Source organism: Salvia splendens, chromosome 6, assembly GCF_004379255.2.
Source record: "Salvia splendens isolate huo1 chromosome 6, SspV2, whole genome shotgun sequence".
NCBI classification, from domain to species: domain Eukaryota; kingdom Viridiplantae; phylum Streptophyta; class Magnoliopsida; order Lamiales; family Lamiaceae; genus Salvia; species Salvia splendens.
This window is the reverse complement of record NC_056037.1, coordinates 27,270,053-27,291,794: the sequence shown is the minus strand read 5'-3', so window position 1 is coordinate 27,291,794 and position 21,742 is coordinate 27,270,053. Positions and strand designations below refer to the sequence as shown.

Below are 21,742 nucleotides of genomic sequence, written 5' to 3'. Positions count from 1 at the left end.
GTCCTTTGCCATGGTTAATATGATATATACTTGCTATGCTAAAGCACAACTAATATCAAACTTAGTACACATCATAGCATACATGAGACATCTATCTGCAGAACTAGTCTCATAATTATTGTTCCCACTAAGCGTCAAACGACACTTGATTAGAGACAAGACAATTCCATCTTGAAAGGTAAAAACCTTGCATGGAAATTCTAATGCTAAAATGTTCCAAGCTATGTGTAGATATAGGATTCCTAAGAGAATCTCAACATTCTTTCTAGCAATCTTAAAGACTTAGTTGCTTAGAATGTAATTAGTTTGTCTATAATCCTTTATCTTAAACTGGGTAGACAACCAGTTTCCTACGCTAGATGCCAATCTTAGTTGTTTGCAACTTTTGTAGATTTCATCATCGTAGAGTACCAATAATACTATATTTAATGCACTTTCAACTTCCTTGTGCTTACTACACACTTAAAGAGCACATGTCAAATTCCAAACATTTGACAATCTCGACAAAACACTTATCTCTGATTTAGATGCTTGCCTAAGACCACAAAGGTCTTCATAAGCTTCTAATCATGTGTTTCTTGCCCTCTATTACATACCTATTAGGATGTTCCATGTAGATGATTTCTTCAAGACTTCTATTAATAGAAAGCTGTCTTGACAATCATGATACATACATTCTAATTATGTAAGCGCTGATAGATAATAGGATCGAACAAATCTTGGCACAACGACAGCGAGAAGATGATATTTCTCTTTGGGCATAGCCCATTGTCATTGTCTAGCCATTTGAGATCCACATTTACACTTGCAAATGTACTAGCTCCCACTGACTGACACAGCTTGTAGGTAGTATTGCAAGTCTTGTAAAACATGTTGTCTATCTAAGATTGTAGTTTGTAATCTATCACCTTTCCAAGGATGAATATCCAAATGAACCAATTATACATTGTAGTTAAAGCAATTATGTTCAAGTTAATCTAAGACCGAGTCTTTCGACACTCTTAGACCCATGAACTTGTCATGTTCCTGGGAACGCTCCCACTACGACATTGTTCTGACAATCTTAGGTGTTGAAGTTGATTTTATTAGTGCAAAAGTTTCTAATGGTATGACTCTTTGGTAATATGGAAAATCCGATATCTCTCTATGTCCTGAGAGTTATCACGCTGTTAGGCTTTTAGTTCTATTCTTGATCTTCATACAAGAATTATATCTTTGAAGATTACAGAACTTATAATCTTACATCATTTGGGACAACCTTAAAACATACCTCAGTACTCAACTCCAATTACTTGGATACCTTTCCAACATGCGTTGGAACAACATTACACCTTGAGATGTGCTAGACTAGAGTCACTCTAGTCCACAACTCGTGTTTTGTAGAAGGTACTGATGATGGTAGTTTCTTTAAGGAGTATCTCGTTATATCTAATGCTTATCCCATCAATGATAAGATTTTCATGAGTGCAACTCATCACTTGATCAAACTTGTCTTAGAAAGACTTCGATTCCTTCTTACATAACTATCCCATTCTTTTAAAGAATGCTTGGATTCGTTAATGGAGATTAGACTCCCACTACTGATCATAAAGCTTTGCTCGTCTTCTTATTGGTGTAAACCATTGAGACTTGCTAGTCTTTCTACGTTGCACTTCTATAATTATTCTGAATCAAATGATTCTAACTCATAGTGCATCGAATAGACATTCTCGACTTTCAATCTATTTAACAAACAAATTGTTAAAATCTTGATAGTCTAGATCAGTTTGAACAATAGCTAAGTATTTTCTTGGCCTTAAGACTAAGAGCCATAAATACTTTATCATTCATTGTTTAAGAAGTTGGTGTGTTATTTCATACTCAATCTTGTTGCACTTATATTGTTTCAATACTATGATGCCTTAATCATCAACCATAAAACAATAATTGAGCATTATAAGCTCCCACTGCAACAAAAGCCTAATTGGATCAAGATCTCTTACTTAGAAGTTGCATTGTCATGTAAGTCATTGTCCTTCTTTAAAAGAGGTCAATCCAACTTACAAAGCATCTGCACTCGCTTTAAACAAACTTTGATGAATAATCAGACTCTTCTATTTCCACATCTAGTCTTTTGTTCAAATGAACTAGGACTTAGGAAAACTGCAGCCTTGATGAATTTGTCATCAATCATGTTACTTTCCTCTAATAGTAATATAACGACTAATATTCTGAAGGTTTTCTATTTTTTGGTTAAACCTTCTTTTAGTCATTTCTTATTACTCCTGGCGATGACTTGAGTCAGAAACTATTTGAGTGATCAAACGATTCCTCAAAATATTCTGTCCCATTAGGATATTCCTATCGAATCATCTTGACAGATTCTACTGATATCCATCTTTCATCGTCAATAACCAAGACTTGTCATGCTACTTATAAGAAAATAGCTTGACCGTATTCCTTAAAGAACTCGTCAAGTACATGCAAAAAGCATTCTCGAACAATCTTCGTGGAATTATGCCGAGGAAATGGAGGACATGAATCATTGAGTATAAACTCCCCAGTTTTAGCGATGAGAATCTTATCCATTTACATTTCCAGTCTACATAATTTTGGCATTCGAGTTTATACCTTTAAGATCGCAGACAAAATATAAATGACATAATGAAGATTTGGCAAATAAACTTATTATCACATACTCATGCTCAATACATAATCGCAAATAACCACAAAATAATTATGTATCTTGCAACTGTAAAATTAAAATTTTGTACCCTCCAGAGGAAGTCAATACGCATTAAAATCTTACAATTTCACTGGTCACAACACCGACGAATAGTCCAGAGACCACAGAGTGGCATGACCGCCTAATGTTGCCTAAGCACGACCACCGAATTTAGCATTACAGAGTCTCATTTCTACAACACACTCCCATAACAATGCTCATGTGCTGCTAACAAGATCAAGCTATCTCATAAATTCTGTGTGAACCTCTGAATCTCGCAGTTTCGTAGGATTATTGTCCCCACAGAGCAGGTGGCGATAATATTGGAAACCACATTTTAGTTCATACTATTTATTTTCGAGAAATCCGCCCTCATGAACTCGCTATTTCTTAGGATTATTGTCCCCACAGAGCAGGTGGCGATAATATTAGAAAAAAAGCTTCATAAATTGCAGACCAATTGATGGAGACCATATACAACGCACTTGTTGTAATTATCGCTTAGATATTTTATATGGTTTTTGCATAATTATCACATAAGCAGATAAAGCAGATAATCCATTTACAAGGATAAACACCAAATAAACAGATAAATCCATTTAATGCATGACATTTAAACACACTGGATAATTAATGATAATTATTTAATCTAGTCAAGGGAGATTCTATTAAATAATTATGTTTTATCTTGGATAATTATTATCCTTAATCATTTAGGATTTATCAAGATAGTGTTAACTATCTAAATCCATTTAGGATCATTCTAGATTTTATTTTGATAAAATCAAATCCTTCAATTCAAGATGGCGTTGATCTAAGATTATCATTATTTAAATCGTTCTAGGATATTGCTAGACAGAAACGATTCCATCATAATCCATACGATAAATAAAATCCAACCAACCAAGATTTATACAAATCTTAATTCTATTTAGAATAGATATCTAGAATATATCATACATTACTTAGGATTTCTAAGATAAATAAGTTTATCTAAATCCAATTAAATAAGGATTTTCTTATATATATTATCTTTATCCCAATCTATCTAGGATATAAATCCATAAGATAAGGATAACTTGGATTAATGTTTATTCTAATCCATCTAGGATTTGTCTTAATAGAATTAAATCTATTTAAATCCATAGGATAAAATAAATTAATATAAATCTTTATCATAATTGATCTAGGATTTATCTAGGAGTAAATCTATACAAATCCATAGAATATGATAACATTATATTATAATTATTCAAATCTATCTGAGATTTATCTAGGAACAAATCCATATAAATCTATAAGATAAGAATAAAATATTATATTATCACTGTCCAAATCCATCTAGAATTTATCTATGAATAAATTCATATAAATTCATAGGATAAGAATAAAATAATATTATCATTATCTAAATCCAACTAGGATATATCTAGGAATAAATCCATAGGATATAGATAAAAAATTATATTATTATTTTCCAAATATAACTAGGATTAATCTAGGAATAAAATCCAAATAAATCCATTAAATAAGGAAAGAATCTAATTAATCCATGATTTGATTCATAATCAAATCTCACATAATATATAAAATCCACAAAAGATATATTCAAATCTTATTTCCATATTTATCTTGAATTATTTCCAAAATTGAATCCAAGGAAAAACCCTAATCAATTTTTGGAAATCGAAGTCACGGAACGAGGCGATGCGACGTCGCGCGAACGTCGCGCATAGGACGAAACCGTAATATGGCTCGGCTGGACTCCCACTGAATCCACGGCCACCGCTGCCCCGTCACCGTCGTTGCCGCTGCGTCGTCGTCACCGCTGTGACGTCGCTTACGCAGCCGCTGCTGCCCAGAACTCCGCAGCCGTTGCGCTCCACCAGGTGAGCAGTCTCGACCAGCACACAAGCTCAGTCACTGCTCCCTTTCCGTCTCACGCAGCCGTCACTGCAGGTACATCGTCGTCGCTGCTGCGACGTCGCTACCGCACCCGTCGACGCTGTTGTGACAGTGTAGCTCGTCTCAGCGGCTGCTGTCTAACGCCTCCGGTAGCCAAGAACTGTCGTCGCTGCTGTATCAACGCGGTATCGCAACGAAATTCTTGAATTGCCGACTTGGAATGTAAATTCACGTAAGGCAATGATTATTTATGTAATTATTATATGCGAGAATAATGATTACATGTTAGGAGAAAACACGTATACATTGATTTTCTCCAATAAGTGCAGCGCTATGATTACATATATTAAACATGCATATATCGATTAATATTTTCATGTAATCATATTTGGACAATCCACGCACAAACGCATAAAAACATGCATTACCAAATCACATAACATGAAATTAATCCACATAATCAGAGCTAAAAATTGGCTCTGATACCAATTGTTGGGGTTTTGGAGCCTCTTGCACAGCGGAAGACTTGTACAAACAAATAAATCAGACGTAGGATCTATTTGACCGATTATGGAATTAATCTATTCACATGTTAACACAGAATTGCATGCTAGAACGCAAATAATTCATGCTCATAGAATATAAATCCTAAACATGAATTCTACGGAGTTAGCCAATTTACCTCGTTGATTCTCCAAAGAATCGTCGATTACTTGCGCCTTCTCCACGATGATCTTCAATACTAGACCACAGATCTTCTGACTGGTGTCCCGAACTGTATCTCGACATCAGGGTGGGCTGATCTTATCGAAACACTAGGACTCGAATAAAGAAGACAGATCTTTCTCACGGAGGAGAGCTGAAAAACTCACGGAGGAGAAACTAAGAGAATTTTCGAGCTCCACTTAATAATAGAGGGGACGAAAATTAACTCTCTAAAAATTGTGTTTTCTGTCTCTTTTATTCTCCTATTTATAATAGTTCATATTGGACCCAGTCAGGGATCTATGGAAGGTTTTGGATATGGGCTCCCCCAATTAGCTTTTTACTAATTAAATTGAACCCACAATTTAATACAAGCTTATATTGGAATATTACGAGCAACCACTACAGAAGTAATATTGAACTCCCCATCCAAATCCGAAATTATAAGTATTCCGGGTTTCCATTTTGTTTATTATTTATTTCCCGCGCTTAAGATATAAATGCCCATTAATTAATTAAAGTCTGCTATGGACTTAATTAATTAACATCTTATTAATTCCAAGAGTAGACTTAGCAAGAAACACTTATTTATTATTCATAGAGTGATAAAACTCCAACTGGCCAGTTTCCGAATAATAAAACCTTGTTCAAGCTCCTCTTGAGGACATTATCAAACGAGACTCACCTCGTGCACGATTCAACATAATAGCAATCCTAGCACCACTAGATAATGATCACCACTACCCAATATACCTGGATCGTTGGGTGACGAAAAACTCGCACCTTTGGTAAGTCAAAGTAGTAGATACTCAATGTCGTATGCTCAATGCTAGCGTATGTAGATTAAGAAATTAATTATCAAGACCTCGTCTTTCAGTAGATAGCATAAAGACTCGTCTTGTTGTTAGATCCATTCAGTGCTATACCACACCAACGTCATCTTATTTCAATAAGGCTTAGAAATAATCGGACTGACATTGCAACCTTTCACGATAGGTAGCCAAAGCCTATCTAGGTTGTGAAATTCTTCTTTTTCTTTTGCAAAGCATTGCTTAGAACCGACTGTAGTACCTTAAAGTGGACGATGCCCACAACCAGTCTACTAAGCAAAAGACTTAGGCTTTGTTTACTTCTTATGCATTTAAATGTTTATAAAACATCTTATAAACGCACAAGCAAACATAATGTAATAATATACTGATTCTATTCGTGCAAACGACTCGAATAATACTGAATCGGGTCAAAAGTGGATTGTAGAGTTTTTCCGTATACAAGCAACGTTTTATTCGTGCGAACTTACTCGAAACATCGCAAACTCGCTCGAAGCATGCTTTTCAGTATACTAACCCTAACAGTTGAGTCATCGGCCTTGCGATTTTAGAAAATCCTTCAATGAATCTCCGGTAGTACCCTGCCAGACCAAGGAAACTCCGAATCTCGTTTGGGGTTTTTGGCGCCTTCCAGTGTTGTACGGCCTTCACCTTTGCGGGGTCAACTCGAATCCCTTCGGCCGTCACAATATGCCCCAGAAAGTTTACTTCCTTTAGCCAGAAATCACACTTACTGAACTTGGCGTACAACTTCTCCGTTCTTAGTGTTTCCAGCGTGATCCTTAGGTGCTCCTCATGTTCTTTTTCATTCTTCGAGTAAACCAGCACATCATCTATGAACACCAGGACGAACTTGTCCAAGTAGGGGTGAAATACTCGATTTATTAAGTCCATAAATACTGCAGGTGCATTTGTCAGTCCAAGTAGGGGTGGAATACTCGATTCATTAAGTTCTTTCGTAGTTTTGGTTACGTACGGCGATCGTTTGGTTGATTCTTAGTTGATGTTATTTAGTTGGGTTATGGAATACGAAGGTGTAAAAACAAATATGCAAGGCTATAATAATCTCATGCTTGGTGATAGGAAAGAATTATACCTCCAAAATGGTTGAATTTGGTAGAAGAAACACAAAAGATGGTAGCCAAAACTTCCTCCCTTCCTCTCGGCAATCTCCTTCTCGGCTCCTCTCACTTTTTTTTCTTTTTTTTCTTTGTTGTGTAATGTGAAGTGTCCGAGAATGGATTAAAGAGGAGTGGTGGTGGCTCTTGGATGGTAGCATTGATGAGGAAGATGGAGAGGTGGAGAAAATGGAGAGTCTCCTCTTTGAGAAGGAAACCGTCGGCCATAAGGAGAAAGAAAAGAAGAAGAAGAGAACGGGGGAAAGGGGTTTGGGCTTGATTTAATTAAATTCCATGCTTGTTGGGCTCAAGCATTAATTAAATTGGTTTTGGGCTTATATTATTGAAAGCCCAAGTTGGTATACTATTATTATTTGGTGGCTTTAACATAATTAGGATCCAAACTATTTTGTAAATAATTGGACTCTAATTTATTTTGAAAAACCCAAAATAAGTTCATACTTTATATTTTCGTATTTTCCTTCGATAATTAAAATTCACGGGTCTTTATTAATTTTGGTTATCTCGTTCTACACAACCAAAAAAAAAGTACGTTTAACGGCACAACTTATATTTGGTGTTGTCCCAAATATAATCCCTTCAACCATTCCTCGATTTACGCACATCGTCTTCCAAAAAAAAATATTCATCTCCACGTATTTCATTCGTCTTGCTAAATATAGCAATATCGTCGTCATTCTTCCAACGAGACCTTCAACATGTCTCTCAAAGTTCATAAAAAAAAGGGGACGTTCCAAAAAAATCACATCATCACATAGAAACCATACTATTTTCCAAAGCACATTTTAACGAGAAACATAGCATACATAAATATTTTATATTAATTATTTCATGACATGCTTTAATTTAGTACTTTAAAAGTACGGGCGTTACACTACCGCCCCACCCTCGCCCCAGATTTTCGTCCCCCCCTCCTCCTATAGTGGATGCTCTCACCATAAGAAAGAGGAAGGAAGAGGCAAAAAATACTACAAGAAGAGAAAACATTGAAGAAAAAAAATACGTGCAGAGCGATAGGAGGCGCAGGGAATGCGATGGAGATTGGAGATGGGATGATTTTAACCTAATTTAATTAGTTGGTTCTCTTACAAATTAGCCCAATTTAATGAATCTATTTTATTTAAATATAATTTAATGTATACTAACGAGAACTATGGAATATAATTACTGGTTTATTAAACTATTTATTAGTTGGTTTTATTGAATTTTAATAATATGAAATTCTAAAAATAAAAAAATATGAGTTAAAATTTTATTTATTTAAATTTGCAAATTATGAGGGTAAAAGGGACAAATCAACATACTTGATGGGTTGTTATCGATGGACCAATCAAACACCATATAACAAATAGCAAGGAATGTTAAATGAGAAAGCAAACAACTTTACTAGTTAGTACCAACCAAGAAACACCATTTCATTTTAGCCTCACTACATTTTCTCAAGGAATGGTAAATGAGAAACATCCACAATAGGACGGATATCACAATAGCCTAACACTATGACATCTCAAAAACACCTTCTGTCATGTCATAAGGACATTCCACTGCACAATAATAGCCTAGCACAAGGACATCTCAATAGCCTAGCACAATACCAATAAAAAAACAAATTCAAAAATACGGAATTAAAATTTCGACACGAATACGGACGGAGAAGGTATAATAATAATTTCATTAAACAAAAAAAAACATACATATTTCAATAAAAAAAATTACATAGTTCAAAAAAAATTCAACGTGCACTCCTCCGCGCTCATAACTCTTCAATTATATCTTGTTGGAGTCGAATATGGGCTTGATGTTGTTGAAGATCGGCAAATGCACGGACCCTTTCGGCCTCCGCATGAGGTATCCCCATTCAGCAATGTAGTCTGCATACCACAAACGTGTTGAAACCTTCACCGCCGCCCATCGAGCTTGGAGCACACCAAATGCCCGCTCCACATCCTTGCGCACCGCCTCATGTCGTTGCGCAAAGTAGATCTTCTTTGGATCTGTTGGGCATCTGATCGTCTTCACAAAGACGGGCCACCTAGGGTATATCTCATCCCCCAAATAGTATCTCATATCGTGCTGATTGTCGTTGGCGACGAAATTGATGGCCGGACCAACGCCCATGCACTGCTCGTTGAAAAGGGGCGATGACTGGAGGACGTTGATGTCGTTGTTCTACCCGGCTACCCCAAAATACGCATGCCAAATCCATAGGCGGTAATCAGCTACGGCTTCGAGTATCATTGTGGGATTCTTGCCTTTGAAGTCGGTCGTGAACATCTCTTTCCAGGCAGTGGGGCAGTTCTTCCACTCCCAATGCATACAATCTATGCTTCCCAACATTCCGGAAAACTCGTGCACCGTCCCGTGCATATCCATCAGAGCCTAACAGTCTTCGGGGTAGGCTTTTGAAAAAATAAAATCAAATAAAATAAAAAATGGATGTCCGTCGGGACGTCCGTCGACTCACCACATAGCGGACGAGAGGACGGACGTCCGCGCATGACCTCTTGTCCGTCCGAGAAGTCCGTCGTGCGCTCGTCCGTCCCTATAGTGGACGTCATCGACGGACGAGCCGCTCGCCGGCCGGATGTCCGTTCGGGACGTCCGCTATTGTGGATGCTCTTAGTGGGTAATTAAGTCATACAGCATATATTAAATGTTTGACCAAACTCCATAATTGGTCCTTTATATTTTACCTTAAAAAAAATTTGGTCCCTTACATTAAGTCTGTTATCTTTTCGTCTCAAATATTATATTTTAGCCCAAAGTTAACACCTCAGTTAAACCTCAAATCTAATTTGACTATAATTTATGACTTAATTATGAATTTAATTAACTTACTAAATTTAACATTAAAAAATTTATAAATTATTTTTGTTACATAACTGGAAATTCTCTTTATTTGTTGGACAAAAAATTATCTTATAAATTAATCTCATTAATACGTACTAAAACATTAGTTGTTTGAGTAAAATTTACTTCAACCATCAACCTAAAAAATGATGAAGCAAATTAATAAATTGAACAGAAATTTGATAGTGAACATGTATTCCAATGTATAAAAGTTTTACACAATATTGAATGCATACAAAAGTTAGAAAAGTTTCATAGCACCAACGAACCACCACAAAAAGTTAGAAAAAAATACAATCATATTCTTAGGTTCTCATGTACTCTAGATGAAGTTGTCGGCACACTTGAGGAAGTTCTCAAAGCAGCCTGCCCCCTTGATGATGCAATTGCCACAATTGAAGAAGTTGTTGGTACGCTTGATGGAGCTGTCGTCACACTTGAGGAAATAACCTGTCCCTTGAAGATGCAACTGCTACACATGAAGAAGCTGCCCATACGCTTGATGGAACTGCCGGCACACTTGAGGAAGCAGCTTGCCCACGTGAAGATGCAACTGCCACACTTGAAAAAGTAGGATTATTATGCATAGCAGCAACCGTACTTGTACACTGTGACCTCTTGTGACCTGGTTGATAACACAAACTACAATGTTGTGGACGGTTACGCCTACGCTTTTTCCCGCATTTTGTGCATAACATAGAATTACAATGGTTTATACTTGTTAAATATAAGTAAGAAAGTTTTGAATAGAAAAAGTAACTACCTTGTGCATCTTTGGGGGTGCTAGCTTCAACTACACGTTCTGATTCAAGAGGATGGAGTTGAGGACATTTTCTCTTGTTATGACCCTTTTCACCACAGTTACGACATGTGTAATCAGGCATCATCCCACTCCTAGACATCTTTTGCGTTCCATGTGATAACTCACATATTTACCTTTTTTGTTTTGGCCTTTTTGTTGTGTATTTCCTTTCTCTCTTCGGATGTTTTATGTCTTGCTCCTTTTGGATGGCCAGGAAGGTTGGTGGTTTCAGGTGGAATGACAACATGCTCCATCGTCTTGGGCCATAAGTTGGGACCTTCAAGTGGATAAATAATTGGTTGGTAAACCTTTTTTAAACTTTCTTTTGAGTAACAAGTATCCACAAACTGATTCACCATCTCACATGCCATATCTATGGCTGTAATTGCATGATGACACGGGATGTTGTGAGCATCCATATCCGACAACTACATCTTCTATCCCTCAAGTCAACCACAAATTGTTCATTCCACTCCGTGTTTACTTGATAAATCATGTCTTCTCTTTCAATTTCTCAATAAACTTTCTTATCTTCGGACCAAAACAATCTTCTATCCTTGCAGCAAACTTCATTCTAATTGTGAATCTATCCATCATGTACATCATGATACACTCCAACATCCCAAGCAATGGTTTCTCACGAGCAAATAACAATACTCTATTAAGCATTTTGAAATGTTATTCACGAGGATATCACATTTTGCATGAAATCCAAAGAAAGCACGACTCTCGTTCTTCTTGTTGGTGTGTTCAATCAACCGCTTGTATGCTCCCTCATTTGTGTCCTTAATTTCTTCCACTGCTTTCTCAAAGCTGTGAAATTACTCGATCTTGCTGCCTCCCAAATTTTATCTTCTAATGTACTGCAAGGGAACTGCTTTTTAAAGTTGTTGTGCATATGCCATACACACATTCGGTGTTCCGCATCCACAAAACAGTTCTTAATTGCATTGTAAGTCCCTACGAAAGAAAAATTAGAATATTTGTCAATATAGTCCTAAATATAAAACGAAGTATAAACAATAATTATACCTTTTGCTTATCTGGGATAAAGGTCCACCTGCTGGAATCAGTAATCTCTAAATCTTTTACCAAAAGCCTCATAAAGCAACTCCATGTATATGTATTCTCAATTTGCATAACAGCAAATGCAATGGGAAATATTTGGTCATTTGGATCCAAACCAATGGCGGTCAGGAGAATACCCCTTGCTTGTCCCTTGAGATGACACCCATCAAGGCCAACAATGCGTCTGCAATGAAGTTTGAATGATGTCTTACAAGCTTCATATACTATGCAAATAGCCTTAAATTTCTAATTTCCGTCATCTAGTGGTCGGGTAGCCAATACGAGTACTACTCGGGTTCGCCCTTAACAATTATGCCTTGTACTCATGCAATCTTTTGTATTGTTGTATCAAGTCAGACACAATGAAAGAACGTGCATATTTGATAGTACGTTTCACTTTTCCCGAGTTGATTGTGATTTTCATGTCTTGATGCACCTTTTCAATGAATTGATCAATGCTCATCCCGGGGAAAATGCGAATGTCTTCCTTATACTTCCTACTAAAGTATTTGGCATTAGCACATCCATAGTTCGAATAAGAGCCACCACAAATGTGTTTGCCACGGAGACGCGAGACCTGCTAGTAACAAATATTCTTTCAACGAATTATTTTGCTAGTTTGAATTTACTTTTTGTTTTTAATTTTAGTTTTTGTTTTGTTTCCTGCAGGTCGTGCATGGGTCGGTGTAGAAGGTCAGCATAGATGGGCCGGGAAACAGTTTAGCAAATTACAAGACATAAAACACTATATCTCTAATCCATGCTTTTAAATAAATAGAAATACAAATTTAATGCAGCATATTATTAGAAACATGAGAATGTGCAAGGGTTAAAACATAGGTCACTCCATAAATCATACAGAAATAGGATTATGGATAAATGTTTCATACACATGGTGTGTGATAGATTGAGGAAGTGCTAAAAGCAGGGTCGATCCATTAAGAACTCAAGTATTTGCCAGCCCGTATCAGTATAGTATACAGTACAACTTGCAATCACTCAGATATCTTAATGAATCAATCATGAACATAATTAGTAAATGAACTCAGATGATGAGTGAGCAACAAAAACCAAGTAGGAGAAACAAACTCAAATTATCACAATCAGAATATACAGTACAACCTGCAATAACTAAGATATCTTACTGTATCTGTCACACCTCAACCCCTCTGACGTATACTCTTTTAAAAAATAAATCTCTTATCATAAAAGCAATCAATACACGTGTCTAATTCATAGAACACCCATATTATATAATTCTAAAATTCAACATTTATCCAGGACATATTTCAAAACATTCTACACAGTAGTGGAACCTTCTCACCACTCTATATACTATACATTTATCTACATGCAAAATGATGAGGAGGAGAAGGTTGCCAATATGCGTCAGCCGCCGAACCTGATAACACGTGGAGTTCCTATGACCCACGTCAGTCAAAACTTTACTGCTGTCTTATTCCTGAAAAATTTAGTGGTTTATATGAGCCACAACTCAGTATATATAAATTTCCACCTTTAATCTCACATGATACAAACATCAAGCATATTCTTTTATCAATACATATAATCAGAAACAATATATAACATAATTTAAAAACAAACCATTTCATATTCATATGCATATGCCACTCTATTCAGTTTATTATTCTGTAACAGTCAAGCACGGTATCTGCCCGAGATTTCCAATATGATTGACCCGTAGGTCCCATTATGATTTGACCCGAAGGTCCCACTGTAATTTGACCCGAAGGTCCCAATATGTTTGACCCGAAGGTCCCAATATGATTTGACCCGAAGGTCCCAATATGATCGACCCGAAGGTCCCAATATATCCACTGTGATTTCAGATCCATGGCAAAACCGCCACAGATCCTCTTTAATCCAATGATTCACATAATCGGTATCATAAACATATCCTTTGCACTAATAACATATCCATATCATATTCCATCAAATTATCCAATATATCTAACAAACATGTCCATTTCAACAATCAAATATTCATATCATATTCGACCATCAAAATCAAATAATTTATGATCATATCAATTTCACACCTTATAATCCAATAATTCACTCCAATTCAACATATAACAATCAACCACATAACACATGTAAAACTAAAAGTGTGATTTATACACACCTTATCACGATAGGTCAACTGGTCAAATACTAGCTCTTGATTCCCGATCTACGTTCCTTGATCCTATACAATTAGTACACATTTAATTGATAAAGAAAAATATTACTATAAGCTAAACTCTTTTCATTATCCTTATTTTAACATCCTAGATATAAAACATAAAGTATTTCCATTATTATTCTTTTAGCTTCTAATCCTTACTGCACTGGACCAACATTTTACCTACTGCTATTAATTCATTCGGAAACATTTAGAGGTTTGGCTTAACATATTAATATACCAATAGAAGTCTAATTTACAATACAACAAGATTCACTTAAAGACTCCTAATAGTTTGGGAGATATTCTCGTTTTCCCACATACTACCAAAATCAGACAGTTTCTGGCAGTATTTTCTAAACAATATTTATAAATGGTATTTCTACTCTTTAATTCATCATAAAATTCCAAGAACACCTGGACACCATATAGTTAATTTAAAAATTATTTATTCGATTTTATATCTAGTTCAAGTACCCAGAATAATTATGATAAAACGTACGAAAATAAGGCAGTTTATCAGAATTTCGACAGTTTATGGTCATATGGTTCAAACAATTTATACATACAGTAAACGAACTCCTAAATTCTCCATAAAAAAACAGAAAACCTCTAGACTCATCAGAGTTATTATAAAAATTGTTAAACCAAAGTTTTAACCTGTCTAAACATGCTTAATAATTCAAACTAGGGGGCGGCAGAATACACAGCCTAATTCTCCACAAGATTTTATCCCAAAATCTATCTCAATTATGGTTTAAACATCCCTAATTTCATACTTCTTATTCAATTCTCCTCTTATGCTTTATTTAAAAATTATGCTTTAGAACTAATAATAATAATAATATGTTGGTGTAAAATTAATTCATGCACAATTGCTATTTACATTAACTAAGCTTACCTCTAAGATTTCACTAAACAAATGTACACAAACTCTCTTCCTCTTTCTCGGCTACTTTCTCTGCCTCTCCATAGTGTGGTCTTAAATTTATGTATATTGAAAATCTAAGTTGTGTGAGTAATTTTTGTTTCTTCTTACAAATTACAAATATATTAAATTTTATTTCAAATAGGAAATATATATTTTAGTTTAGGACCATTCTTCTCTTTTTTTTTATAAATTGTATATAATGATATATTTTTAAAATTATTTACAAAATTCCTTGGTCCGTGCATAGCACGGGTGTTAACACTAGTTCAATAAAAAGCAACATTTTTCCCTCTCTTACTTTATTCTTTCTACTTTTCTCTCTTTCCTACTTTATTATCTCTTCACGTAATATATTTAATATCTCTTTCTTAATCTCCGTGCCGAAAAGAAGTGACTTTACTATTGTGGAACGGAGGGAGTATAAAGGAGTAGTGGTCCAACTGCACATCAATTTTTATAAATTATTTAATACCCCCTCTGTCCTTAGAAAATAGAAAATATTTAAAACAATATGAGTTTTAAGGTATAATTGGTAAAGTAAAAGAGTGCTAAAAATAAAAAGTGATTGTAGTATTGTTAGTGAAGAATTAGACTCACCCCATTAGAGAGGAAAAAAGTTTCCTAAATAGAATTGATCTATTTTTAAAGGACATCCTGAAATGACAAATGTGGTCTATTTTTAAGGGACAGAGTGAGTAGAAAATTATACTCCCATCGTCCGTCAATAGGTGTACTATTTTTTACCGGCTTGATTTTTAAGAAATTGTTTGATTTTATAAAAGAAAATGGTAGAAAAAGTTAGTGGAATGCGAGTCATATTTTATACTCCATCTGTCATTTAAAAATAGACCACATTTGCTATTTAGTAGTATGTCCCTTAAAAATAGACCAAATCTATTTAAGTAAACTTTTCTCTCTCTAATGAGATGAGTTTCATTATCCACTAACAATACTCTAACACTTTTTCTTTCCATCTCTCTCTTATTTTACTAATTGTGCATTAAAATCCGTGGCGTTTAAAAAAATTATTTTTAGGAGAGAAAGGGAGTATAGGACTAAAATAATAATTTTTTTAACTTTTCAATCGAATATTTGGTCATAACATTTGTAGCTCTTTTTCGAGTGAATTCTCAATGGTTGTTCTCCGGTTATTGTTGATCACGAGCTCTCTAACAACTCTGTGTCAAAATAGTTATGTTATGCAACCTTTAAGCACTTCGACGATATGCACAAATTGGAAGAATTGGGGAGAGATCTCTATGCAACATCATCGATGAACAAGCGGCATCACACAGAAGTTCTTACTACTTGAAGGAGGAAATGTACGCATCCAAGCAATGAAATTATACAAGTATTCTTATTCTAGATATGTGTTTGAACTATGGAAGTTCTAGGCTTTTTTCAATTGAATTATGAATGGCAGTTTTCCGATCACCGACGATCCTAAGCTTCAAGCTTGAACAATTAATGTTGCAGATGCATCAAAATTGAGATGTGATCAATTGCTAACTCTACCCAAATTGCTAACCACAACTAATAAGAGATTATATGACCTTTAGAGATCAAGTGGTCTATAATTTGCCATGTGTAAATTCGTTTTATTACTTATTTAAATTTAAAAAGATGAAAATATCTACCAAATTTAGGGTTTTTGATCAAAATGTCAATATATTTTATTAAACATATTAATATGATGCCTTGAATATGTCAACACAATTTTGAATTAACATTTTATATGTATTATGTTGACATATTATGATATCTATATTGACATTAACTGTTTCATGAAAAATACAAAAAAAAATCAAATTTTTTCAAATTTTGACATCGAAACATATGCAAGTGAAATCTCGTTAAAATCCTTATATAACTATCTTTAATTTGATATATGTTGTGTGAAAAACTAATTTAAATTGAGATAGTTATGTGCATTTAAAATTATGAGATATTTTTTAAAAATTAGTTATAACTAATTGGTTGTTAATTGACACTTATTGATACTTGGGATTAAATGATCATAACCCTTAATTTGAAAATTTTATGTCTATCATTTAATTATAATTAACAAATTTAAGGTGAATTAGTAATATAACACACCCATCATGCTTTCAAAGATAGTGTTATTTTTTTATATGTAATTTAGATGCAATTAGAAATTCTATTTCTGACCTCTTATTTATGAACTTATATTATTAAAAAGATAAAACATTTAAAGAAAATTTCAAAATAAGAAGACAAGTACAGTTGTAGAAGAAAAGAGGTAGGAGGTCAAACTTTTACATGATGGTTTCCACGACCAATGTGAATATTTAATTGGGCCCTTGGCCGACTAGAGCCATAAAATTAAAGCTCAAGTCAAATATTTTTTGTTAAATAGGGAGTACAATAATGAATCATTGTATACTTGAATTTCATTGGGTGTTCCTTAAAAATAAATGTATCCTATTTGTATAAATTCTTTAAATCTTGATTTCGTGTACAACACGGCCAATCCGTATTACTACTGATACTCTCTTCGTCCCTTAAAAATAAATTTTTTTAAATAACACAGAGTTTTAATACTCATTCCATTCTATAATAGTAAAGTTATTTTGTCATTTTAGTACATTTCATAATAGTGAAGTTATTTCCCTTTTTAGTAAAAATCAACATATTTTTTCATACTTAGTTTATTCTCTCTTCATCTCTCTACCTTTTTTCATTTCCTACTTTATTCTTTTTTTACTTAACTCACTTAACACAATTTTTTTAATATTCGTACATGAAACAAATGCCTCCACTACTGTGGAATGGAGGAAATATAAAATTAGTAAAATAAGAAAGACACAAAAAGAAAAACGTGTTAGCGAAAAATGAGTCTTAAATCATTAGAGAAAACAAATTTCTTAAGAGATAAAGTTTCTATTTTTAGGGGACGGACCAAGAAGGAAATAATATACTCAAATTTCTTAAGATAGAAAGTTTCTATTTTTAGGGGACGGACCAAGAAGGAAATAATATACTTCATCTGTCCCATTAAAAATGAAACGTTTCCTAAAATAGAAATAACTTTGTTTCTACTTTTTCATCCCTCTTACTTTAATCTCGCATAATTAACTTATAAAAATAACGCTATATAAAATCTCGTGTCAATTTCCAAATATTTCATATTCAATAGGACGGAGGGAGTATATTTTTTTGGGCACGGAGGTAATATGTCATTCATGATGTACAACTTTTCACATGATTTAACACCATGCAAGAAAGATTACTCTTTTTTCCATTCCAGATTTTAAATAATTTTATAAGCATTTTTGGGTCCCGACCCGTTGAATTTTTCAATATATATATGCTGGCGTTTTTGACATTTTCGTTTGTCATATCAGAAAAACATCTTTCTTCCTCCAAAATTAGTTGGATTGAGTTTTCAAACCTTCTTGGAAAGCTTCATGTTAAATTGGTATTCAGTTTTGATCTCAGCATGCCTTCTACCTTCCAAGATTGCCTCCAAACCCTCTATGTGCTCCTCACCTTCTCTGCAGTCCTCTGCTTTGGCGCCCTTAAAAGTTTGTTTTTTTTGCCAATTCCATAAATTCTCTTGTGTTTTTCCTAGCTCATCACTTTCTTGATTAACTGCTTCAGGTGTGCTGGTGGGCCCTATCGCCGGTTTGCTTCTGATTTTGGGGAATTTAGGGGTCATTTTAGGCCTTTTCCCTGCCCATGTTGCCTGGACTCTTTACACCCTTCTCAAGTAATTTTCAAGAATGTTCATTTTTAGTGTTTAATTCTTGATTGGGATGGATTTAATGGTTTTTTTTTTTGTTATATAACACATAAGTTTGATGCCCCCCTCAAAGTTGCAATCTTGTTGGGATTGCATTTTCAAGAATATTCATTTTTAGTGTTTAGTTCTTAATTGGGGTGGATTTAATGGTTTTTTTTGTTTATAGAACACATAAGTTTGATGCCCCCCTCAAAGTTGCAATCTTGTTGGGATTGCCTGCTCTGTTTGGTCTTTGGTTGGGGCTTAGCATAGCTGGTAGTTGCCTTGTGGGAGTAGGGTATGGCTTCTTCACTCCTTGGGTTTCGTCTTTCGAGGCCTTTAGGCTCGAGGATGAATCGAAGAAATTCTACCACTGCCTTGTGGTATGGTTAAACTTGAATGATTTCCCTTCAATCTGATATGTTTTGTCATTGTTTTGATATGGTTTTGGATGTGTTAGGATGGGACATGGGGAGTTATCAAGGGAAGTTGCACCGTTGTTCGTGATTTTGCTGACTTGTGTTACTATTCTTACCCGAACTACTTGAAGGAGCTTCGAGAAAATCCTGTTTCTAATGAACTGCAGCCTCTGAGGTAATAATAAACTTTTTCCATTGATGTTGCAATTCAGCTTGCTACTTTCGTTCGCGTGCTAGGGAGATTCGTGTGTTAGATGACCATCGTCTAGCTTGGTGAACTTGCTTTTACGAGTTGCAGTGGCAATTTCTTGCTTTAGTGATGATTTGTTACAGAACTCTGCGTAGTTAACTAGTATGTGAATGTTTTATGATGGAAAGATACCATGAATTCGACGTATTAGATTCTTAAGATTGTTTTCTAAGAAGTTGGTTGCTGGTAGTAATCAACGCCCGTGCTCTTGTGAAACTATCATCCAGGTTCATTCATGTGCCCGCGTGCATCATTGTTGGCCTAATGGGCCTTATAGTTGAAATCCCTCTTTACACGGCTATTGCCATAGTAAAGAGTCCGTATATGCTGTTCAAGGGGTGGCATCGGCTACTACATGATCTCATCAGCCGGGAAGGCCCTTTTCTTGAAACGGCCTGCATCCCCGTTGCTGGCTTGGCGATCATCATGTGGCCACTCGTTGTTGTAGGGAGCATCTTGCTGGCCATATTCACTAGCTTTTTTGTCGGGTTATATGCATCTGTAGTAGTATACCAGGTTTGTGCTCCACCTTGACAGGTTTGTTGTCATCGCTCGTGGTTCATTTTACCAGTGACTCTATGTATATACCGTTGCAGGAAAGGTCCTTCAGACGAGGTGTTGCCTATGTGATCGCTATGGTGGCAGAGTTCGATGAGTACACCAACGACTGGCTTTATCTTCGCGAGGGCTCAATACTTCCAAAGTAATTGAAACATTTCACTTCCTTTTCGTTTAGGTTTGTGTGTTTTTAAGTCCGTCAGTCGGACTAATTGTGTCGTTCACAACCAGGCCCCGGTATAGGAAGAGGAAGCCATCCAGTGCATCAGAGCCTTCTGTTGGGCGTAATCAGTCTATACACGAGAGGTTTAGGTCGATTTTCCCTGAAGCCCATGGAGTGCTCGTTCCGACCCTGACTGCATCGAGATCTGTCAGGGAGACGATAAAAGAAGTGAAGATGGTTCAGGTAAGGCCTCTCTGAAACGATATCCTTTCATGTTTGTCGCTAATTCCGTGCTCTATGCGCTTAGATATGGGGAAGCATAATGAAGGCGTGTGAAGTGAGGGGAATGAAGCTAGTGGAGGCAGGCGTGATAACGCAATCCGACCTCTCAGACTGGTTGAAAGCGAAACACTCAACTGATGGACCGGTCGTGGGGATTGGATTGCCTTGTTTCTCGTTGTTGCACACTCTTCTCGACTCCATTCAATCTGGATCAAACGGGCTGGTTCTGTTCGATGGCACGGAGGTGAACCATCTGAACCGACCACAGGACAGGCTACTGGACTGGTTTTTCCACCCGGTCATGGTCCTGAAGGAGCAGATACGGGCGATGCAGTTGGAAGAGGGCGAGATAAGGTACCTCGAGAAAGTGCTGCTCTTCGGTGACAAAATGGGTCGTGCTAAATCCTGGGAAAACGGAAGCTTTGTCCCTCATGATGCCCTCCGAGCTGCACAAATCGAGGGGATCAGTCGTAGGTAACAACTAACAACCATCGTACATGAAAGGCCATTTTTTGTGTGATTGATTCGAGTCTATTGTCGATGAATTGCAGGATGATCGGGATGAATAGAAGTGTAGCCAAGTTTCCGACTTATAGAAGGAGATACCGTCACGTTGTGAAGGAACTAATGGCTCATGCGGGTGGGAAAGGGGGCTCGATGATGTCAGTTACCCGTCCTTTAGTGAAAGACGGGTCCATAAACTCGTCTCACGAGAAGGATGGCTCGATGGGATCGATGTCGTCGAGATCAGTTGCTTCCATTGATATTGTCTGAGTGAGAATTATGCCTTCTTGTTTCTACTTTTAGTTAGCATAGTCCCCATTTACATAGGATGCAGTCTCTTTAGTGTGTGTATATTATCATATGGTTATTTAATACTGAAATTATGTATATGAAGAAAAGGTAGAGAAGTATAGAAGTCTTTTATATACTTATTCTTTTGAATGTTTATATGACAATATTTGTTCTATTATTTTTGCCCCATATTAAGTTTGGTATGATTTCAATGCATTTTCTTTTCTCTTTGTTGTTGTCTAGCTTTTGCTCTTCGTTTTGTAGACACCTCGTATCACTATCACTCACATTTATCCATTCACCTTTTTCTTGTTGTTTTAGTTTTAGTTTTAGTACTACTTTCGTCCATACAAATGATACAAATTATAATCCACGATTGGTAAAATATACCAATCAAGATAGAGGGAGGGTCTA

At 35.7% G+C, this 21,742-nt stretch overlaps 1 protein-coding gene across 1 annotated transcript; it reads left to right on the top strand.

Moving 5' to 3' along the window:
- The first annotated feature begins 18,475 nt into the window (after positions 1-18,475).
- Positions 18,476-21,506, top strand: LOC121809816 (uncharacterized membrane protein At3g27390-like). Its single transcript, XM_042210620.1, has 9 exons — positions 18,476-18,664; positions 18,741-18,849; positions 19,049-19,244; positions 19,322-19,455; positions 19,758-20,046; positions 20,127-20,233; positions 20,320-20,494; positions 20,559-21,007; positions 21,085-21,506. Exons 1-9 carry the CDS (start codon positions 18,580-18,582, stop codon positions 21,305-21,307), a joined length of 1,767 nt encoding a protein of 588 aa, XP_042066554.1. The 5' UTR covers positions 18,476-18,579; the 3' UTR covers positions 21,308-21,506.
- Positions 21,507-21,742: the final 236 nt, after the last annotated feature.

Excerpts from the sequence above, each read along its gene's own strand:
- LOC121809816 (XM_042210620.1), top strand. The coding sequence starts at position 18,580 with ATGCCTTCTACCTTCCAAGATTGCCTCCAAACCCTCTATGTGCTCCTC. Across the intron at positions 18,665-18,740 it reads CTGCTTTGGCGCCCTTAAAA|GTGTGCTGGTGGGCCCTATC; the intron begins GTTTGTTTTTTT and ends TAACTGCTTCAG. Across the intron at positions 19,456-19,757 it reads AATGAACTGCAGCCTCTGAG|GTTCATTCATGTGCCCGCGT; the intron begins GTAATAATAAAC and ends ACTATCATCCAG.